This window comes from Cynara cardunculus, unplaced genomic scaffold (genome assembly GCF_001531365.2).
Source record: "Cynara cardunculus var. scolymus isolate 2C unplaced genomic scaffold, CcrdV1 Un_Scaffold_1059, whole genome shotgun sequence".
NCBI classification, from domain to species: Eukaryota; Viridiplantae; Streptophyta; class Magnoliopsida; order Asterales; family Asteraceae; genus Cynara; species Cynara cardunculus.
In genome coordinates this window covers 16,309-23,867 of record NW_020200672.1, presented here as the reverse complement: position 1 = coordinate 23,867, position 7,559 = coordinate 16,309, and the positions used below count along the sequence as shown (strand labels likewise).

At 39.4% G+C, this 7,559-nt stretch overlaps 2 protein-coding genes across 3 annotated transcripts in view; one reads left to right on the top strand and one right to left on the bottom strand.

Annotated features, from left to right (window-relative positions):
- The window catches only part of LOC112502193 (transcription factor bHLH144-like), a 6,755-nt gene extending 4,800 nt beyond the window's left edge, over positions 1-1,955 (top strand). The window contains exons 4-5 of one of the 2 annotated variants that reach the window (XM_025106040.1): positions 787-859; positions 1,046-1,955. In XM_025106040.1, coding sequence (XP_024961808.1) covers positions 1,087-1,665 — 579 coding nt within the window. In that variant the 5' untranslated portion in view covers positions 787-859; positions 1,046-1,086 and the 3' untranslated portion in view covers positions 1,666-1,955. Of the gene's footprint in view, positions 1-786; positions 897-1,045 lie in introns of both variants that reach the window. The other variant, XM_025106039.1, reaches the window with a different exon arrangement.
- Positions 1,956-3,147: 1,192 nt separating this feature from the next.
- Positions 3,148-6,008, bottom strand: LOC112502192 (pentatricopeptide repeat-containing protein At4g04370). Its single transcript, XM_025106038.1, has 2 exons — positions 3,621-6,008; positions 3,148-3,267 (listed from the first exon to the last, which is right to left on the bottom strand). The coding sequence occupies exon 1, from the start codon at positions 6,006-6,008 to the stop codon at positions 3,741-3,743; it is 2,268 nt and encodes a 755-aa protein (XP_024961806.1). The 3' UTR covers positions 3,148-3,267; positions 3,621-3,740.
- Between the last annotated feature and the right edge of the window lie 1,551 nt (positions 6,009-7,559).

Sequence of the window (7,559 nt, the reverse complement as noted above, 5' to 3'; positions counted from 1 at the left end):
AGGGATTTGGATTCCATGGGATTTGGATTGGATTGGATTTGAAATCCATTCCTTTGTTTGGTTTGTAGGATTTGTAGTATTGAGAACTACAGAAATCGAAAATTATCGAGGATTCCTCAATCCAGCAAATTATCGAGAACTACAGAAATCGAAAAGGGGAAAGGGATTCACCTGTTGACCGACGGAGGCGGCGACGGAGGCGGCGACGGAGACGAAGGCGACGGCGACGGAGACGGAGGGAGACGAACGGCGACGAAGGGAGACGAACGGCGACGAACGGAGACGAACGGCGACGAACGGAGACGAACGGAGACGAAGGGCGACGAAGGGCGACGGAGACGGTGGGCGACGAAGGGCGACGGAGACGGTGGGCGACGGAGACGGTGAGCGACGACCACCTACGGAGGCGGCGACGGAGAGGAAGGGCGACGGCGACGGTGACGGAGGGAGATGAACGGCGACGGCGACGGTGACGGAGGGAGAGGAAGGGCGAAAGGCGACGGGATGGAGACGAGTTAGGGCAAGCATGTACTGTGGGAGACGATGGAGACGATGTAAGGGAAGGGATTTCAAATCCCGTGTGTTTTGGAAGGATTTCCAAATCCAGCGTTCAAGGGATTTCAAAGGAATCCATGGATTTCAAATATTCACAATCCAGCAAACCAAACACAGGGTTGGATTGGATTTCAAATCCAAATCCCTCCAAATCCCTCCAAATCCCTCAAACCAAACACGCCCTTAGAGAATTCAAACGTTTAATATGTACGCTCTATTGTTTGGTTACAGGCTGAATATTTCCGTCAATTGCTCAAGCCCGTTACGTAGTCTTTCGACAGTCGAAGTTTAGCGACGTGGCAAGGTTTGCCCCGTTGGTTGTTTTTCACGTTAGAAATCCGGTAAAGACATCGATCCGTTAATTTTTGGTGATAATTACTAAGTTGAAATATAAATCTCTTGGCCCGAAAATGGAAATAACTTGAAACCGTATCATTTCACTCTCATCGCTTTCAAGATTCTTATTTCTTCTGTATCACACTAAGCCCAGAATCCGTAACTACATACTAGAAGCATCCGGTTAACATAGTAATGCAAGGTGATCAAGCGGGTAGCGGATACTTACCCGATCCACATATTTCATCGTTCTTTGTGCAAAGTGTTGACTTTCGGCCATCACGGGATTGCCCAAGAAATTTCATCATCTTTGACAGGACGGATAAACGCAGCCAGATCATGTACAACCCTACCACAGCATCCAACTTTGGTTACTTTCCCGATAGTACTACACTGGTGCAAAAAGACGTAAATGCCCCTAGAGTTATGAATGAAGATTCGGCAGATATTGATGCGTTGTTGAGCTTTGAAGACGAGGAGGAAGAGGAAGAGGAAGTTAGCACTGGACGGACGGGGAGAAGCGACACGAGCGATACGTGTGATTCTTGGTGTTCGAGATCGAGAAACGGAGGGCCTGGGTTATTATCAGGTCACGGATCAAAGGGTAGTGAAGAAAAGCGGGAAAAGATGCGGAAAATGGTGAAGTCGATTAGAGGGATCGTGCCGGATGGTGGTGGTAATGAAATGAATACGGTTGCCATTCTTGATGAAGCTGTTAAGTACCTTAAGTCGCTTAAAGTCGAAGCGCAAAAGATTGGGCTAGGATATTTGTAACAAGGGTGATGGAAATGATAATGGTGCCCCTGTTGCCAGGATGTTGTAGCGTTTGTTTCGATGGCGGTCGAGAGGGTAGAAGGGTAATTTTACATCTTTCTTATTTGAGGACGTATTTGTTAAGTGTGATTATTTGCTGTTTTATGACGAGTGGTTTTTGATTGTTACGTTTGTGCTTTTGTTGATGTTGGTTTGGCAATAGAGATAATGTAAGTTATGATGAGAAATGTAAGAAGAGAGTTGAACTGTTGATCATTTTTAATCTCATGTTTACGATGAATTGTACTTTAAACGGGAATTGACTCGGTGCATCTTGGTTTACCTTGTTAGTGTTGACTTTCAATTATGATTGATCCAAAGGTGGAGATCTCTTCTTATGTTTTTCACATAAATTCGCTTCTCATTGGAACCCAACCCTAAAATGTGGTATTTATATACTTGCTTTTGTAAATCTCACGTTCTCAACCAAAAAAAGGGTCAATAATCATTTTTTTTAAAGACTTCAAATATTTTTTTTTTTCCTGAAGAGTTGCTTATTTATTACAAATTTGGGAGAGCTTGAAGTATGACGGAAGGATTCGAACCTCCGAATAGCGGGATCGACCTAAATAGGCCTCACTTACTGGTATCTGAGTAATTCTTCCTGTAATTTTAAGATGTTCTAAAAGAAAATTTAATGAAGTTTAGTTTTTTGCTTAATTGGTTGTCATCATAAAAATATATAGACATCAAAGTCAGTAGCAAAAGGTACGTTCACTCCTAAACATGTAAACATTTGTTTTTGAACTATAAACTACATGAACAAATCTTTTACAATTTAGTTGACATCTCTTGTGTCAATGTGGATCGTTTTCTCAAATCTTTTATAATTTATTTGTAGTACGTGTTTATGAATTTTATTTTTTAATTAAAAAATAAAATTCATTAAGACGAAGAGAGTATCCGACAACAATGCTCTTAGATGAGAATATAAATTAGAAATGGCAAGTTTTTCAGTTTACTATGATCATGTGCATACAACATGACATTTTAGAAAAATCTAATATCCTCTGTAGACACTCTCACCTATATCTTACTCGCTTGTTTTATATTTTGTGACATAAAAGATGACACAGGACATGAATGTCCCAATTTTATGATGAAATTAATTGTTTTGACCCCATGTGTGATATTACTGTTAAAAGTTAAAACATGCACCATGCAAAGGACAACTGAACAACTAAATATCTGTCTGGGTAAATGTTGAAGAGTATAGATCATCAGAAAACAAAAATCATAAATTTGAAGATCAGGTAAATAAGGTAAAGTTAATTTAGAAACCATAGATATTTTGGAAACTATAAGAACCCACTATTCAGAAATTATTCATGATGAATATACCTTCTTATTCATTATGAATGTCATGCATTTTTCCATTATGCATGATATTCATCATGAATGTCTATCACGATATTCATCAAGAATAATTTAATAATAGTTGGTTCTCACAGTTCTCAGAATATTTACAGTTTACCCCTAGGTAAATAAACGATATATTACCTGGTGAGAATAGGGACTTGGATCATCAGCAGTGCCGTAGCAATGAAGCACAATCCTACAGAGCTGTAATTACAGAAAACTGAACCTATTAGGGCATAAACAGAACTTAGATATACATTCAAAGAACAAAAACGCATTTTAGAATTGCTGTTTTATGTGAAGGAACTGTTCTAACATATCATGTTAAGGATCACCAGATAGGCAAATACCCAAATCAGAACTTTTGTTTTCATGCCTTTTCTTTCAATTAAGAAGAATATGTGAGATTCATGCATAACATCTCTTTCCTTTATCAGGGCTTCTAATGTAATAATCCTCAAATTTTTAAAAGTCAATCATCACTCTAACAACGATTAAGTGATGGCACGTATAACTTAAAGTGGTATACAAAAGCACAAGATAAGACAGATACATACATTACTTGTATGCATGTACTCGTATGTATATGCTTGCACCATATTGCTCTAGGAACCTGGCAGACTCATCATTTCTCTTCTTCTATTGTCCCTTCATAAATTATACTACAATACTTGCAACTATACGCCATCATCCTCACATTCTAAATAATCTGTGGCTGATTTTTCTGGTTTGAGATGCATGGTCATGGACTTTAAACCCATTACTATGTCATTGTATTGGGGATGTGAACTATGGTCCTTAAAAAAGCTTGTAATAGTCCCATTTAATTCAATAAAACTCCAAGCTGGGACCTTCTTTAAGCCAAGAGACCTCATCTTGATCCATGCCTCACCCACACCATCCCATCTGGCAGTAGAAGCATAATTATGAACCAGTTGCACCAAATTACCAGCATCTTCAGGTTTTAACCTATGCATTTCAGTAGCAATAACGTCTCCAAGTTCCTTATTACCTTTAGTCCGGCAAGCATCAAGAAGAATGCCTAGAACATCAATAACCGGCTCTGCAAAATGTAGCTTATAGAATTCGTATGCTTGTTCTATCCTACCAGCTCGGCACAGAAGATCAACAATGCAGGCACAATGCTCAAGTTTTGGTTCGATCTTGAAGTGGTTTGTCATAGTTTCAAACAGGCTAATACCTTCATGAACAAGCCCATTGTGACTGCAAGCATAGAGAATAGATAAGAATGTAACATGGTTTGGCTCGAGCCCAGTTCGCAAGAACTCTGAGAACATCTCTAGAGCATTCTCTCCTTTCCCATGGCTGCCATATCCAGCAATCACTGTGCTCCATGAGACCACATCATGCTGTGACATTCTATCAAAACATTTTCTAGCACTGTCTATGTTTCCACATTTAAAGTACATATCAACCAAAGCAGTGTTGATTAAAAGGGATGAGCCAAGAGAACTTCTAATGATAAAATTGTGTGTTAACTTCCCTTGATGGTAAGCTCCAATTGAGGCACAAGCTTGGAGAAGGGATACAACTGTTACTGAATCTGGTCTTTCAAAGGATTTCCTCATTTGATTGAATATATACAAGGCATCGGATAATTGGCCATTCTGTGCATGCCCAGCAACCATGGCGTTCCAGGTAACAACGTCTTTAAGGTACATCATTTCAAAAACAGCACAACTTTGATTCAGTCGGCCACACTTTGCATACATTGTAATGAGAGAATTTTGAGTAGGAACGTCCACAAGTATGGTTTGCCGTAATATATAACAATGAATCGAGGTTCCTAGAAGAAAGGAACCTAAATGGGCACAGGCTGCAAGAGCACAAGCTATGGTTGTAGTAGATGGTGTCACCTTTGAAATTAACATCCTATGGAACAATGCTAATGCCTTATCTGGGCATTCATTCTGCAAGAGCCCCGAGATCATTGCAGTCCATAAGATCATGTCTTTGTCAGGAGTTGCTTCAAATATTCGAAAGGCATTCGTCAGATCTTTAAACTTAAGGTACATGGTTATAAGTAACGTTTTAACTTGGACATCCACTTCAAAACCACTGGTAACTATTTTCGCATGCCCCAACTTCCCAATAATGGGATTCCCCTTTCTTGTAGCTGCAGAGATCAATGACCCAAATGTCTGCTGATCAGGGTCAAATCCACTGAAAGACATCCTAGATAATAGTTGTGAGATTTCTATAACATTATCAATCAAAGCGTAAGCAGTAACCAAAGAATTCCAAGAGACAATGTCTCGTTTATCCATCGATTCAAACAAGCTCCTAGCATCTTCCACTCTCCCACATTTTCCATACGAACTCAACATACAATTAGCTAAAGCCAAATCACCAGAAAGCCCGTATTGGATTGCACAAGCATGAAAAGACTGGATATGGGTATTCTCTGAAACACCGGAGAGCATGGCTAATATGGTGACCGAACTTGGTTTAATTCCTTCACATTGCATCTTCTTATACATCTGAAACACAGTACTTACCTCCCCTAATCGAGCATAACACCCAATAATCGCAGTCCAGGGTACAACATTTCTCTCAGGCATAACATCAAACACTTTGCTGGCAACATCAGAGTACCCAAATTTCGAGTAGAAATTAATTAAAGAGGCAGCAATGTAAGCATCAGACGAATACCCATTGACAACGGCATGTTGGTGGAAAGAAAGGCCGTGTGAGAGGAGGTTTAGAGAAGTACAAGCTTTGAGCATACTTGGGTAAGTGTAGGGGTCGGGGAGAATGTTGGTTTTGAGCATTGAGAAGTAGAGGAGGAGGACGTCGCGGTGAGCACCGGCGGTTGAGTAGCGGTTTATCAGGGCATTGGAAGCCTTGGTACAGTTGGCGGCGACTAACGGCGGAGAGGATGGTGGCTTTGAGTGGTCCAGTAATCGAGGTTTGAACTTTTTCATGGGTCATGCTGGCAGAACAACTACTCCGTTGCTGCTTCAGTACTCATTGGCAAACCGAATTCTTGAACAATGTTACACGTTTTTATATTATTTTGACTAAATTACAGATTTGGTCCCTGGAATTCTTGAGTTTTCTTAGTTTTGGTCTCTATAATTCATTTATTACAAAATAAACCCCTATGTTATTAGTTTTTGCTTGGTTTTATGTACTTCCCATACTTTTGTTAATCTTCATCTTCCAACTCATTTATGCACGAAAGCTGTCAGCACTGCATAGTTCACTCAAAATCGCTCGTTGATTATCAAGCGATTCAAGAAGATAACTTATGAACTCCTTTATGGAAGAAAGAACACTCTAGCTTTCTACATATCTTTTGATATCAGTATTATATTCTTCACAACAGAAATAATCTTGAAAAGTTTGATCCCAAATTTGGCGACAGTACTTCCTTGGATATTCTTCTATATCCAAAACATTCAGATTATTCAAAAAATGAAGTTAATACATTGAAGAAACAATTCATGTAATCTTTGATGAATCTCGTTCAACTAATTCAATGGTTATACTTAATGATGAAGAACTGAATCAATAGATGATATTTCACTTTGGAGAACCTGAAGCATCCTTCAATCATCATCCTCGCACTGAAAAACCAAATGATGATGATAATCCAAACATCATTCCTTGTGCACATTAAGCTGAATCATCTTCAGGGATTTATGTTGTTCCAATCAACACCATCCCTCCTTCACATTCTTCAAATGCTAACTTTCTTCTTCTAATGTTGAACCTTCCTCAATGAATTGCATTCTATCTGAACCTCTTCAAGAGTCAAGATTGAATGATAATGAATCTACCATTGAAGCCTCATCATCAACACCCGAGCCTCCATCTTCTCACGATTCAAAGCTAACTCCTCAGCTACCCCCTCAAAGATGGTCAAAGAATCACCCGATTAATCAAAAATTTGATGATTCAAATGCAGGTATTCAGACTTTACACGGTCTAGGTAATATTTGACTCTTTGTTAATTTCGTCTCTCTTCTTGAACAAAAAAAATCGATGATGCCATCAAAGATCCAAATTGGGTCAGCACTATGCAAGAAGAGTTGACTGAGTTCGAAAGAAATAAAGTTTTGTATCTCGTCCCTCGTCCATCTAACAAGTCGGTTATAAGCACCAAACGAGTGTATTGTAACAAACTGGATGAACATGTCATTGTAACCGAAATAAGGCTAGGCTTGTTGCTCAGGATTACAGATAGGAGGAAGGCATAGACTACGATGAAACCTTTGCTCCAATGGCTAGGCTCGAAGCAATTCGACTATTTTTATCCTATACTGCTCATAAAAATTTTAAGATATATCAAATGGACAGGAAGAATGCCTTTCTAAATGGAAAATTTCAAGAAGAAGTCTATGTTGAAACCCCCCCCCCCCAGGTTTTCTCGATTCTAAGTATCCTGATCATGTTTACAGACTGGATAACGCTCTCTATGGGTTAAAACAAGCACCTCATGCTTGGTATGACACTCTTTCTTTCTTCCTTAT

What these genes read in the sequence shown, in the direction of transcription:
- LOC112502192 (XM_025106038.1), bottom strand. Translation starts at nt 6,008, where the DNA reads ATGAAAAAGTTCAAACCTCGATTACTGGACCACTCAAAGCCACCATCC.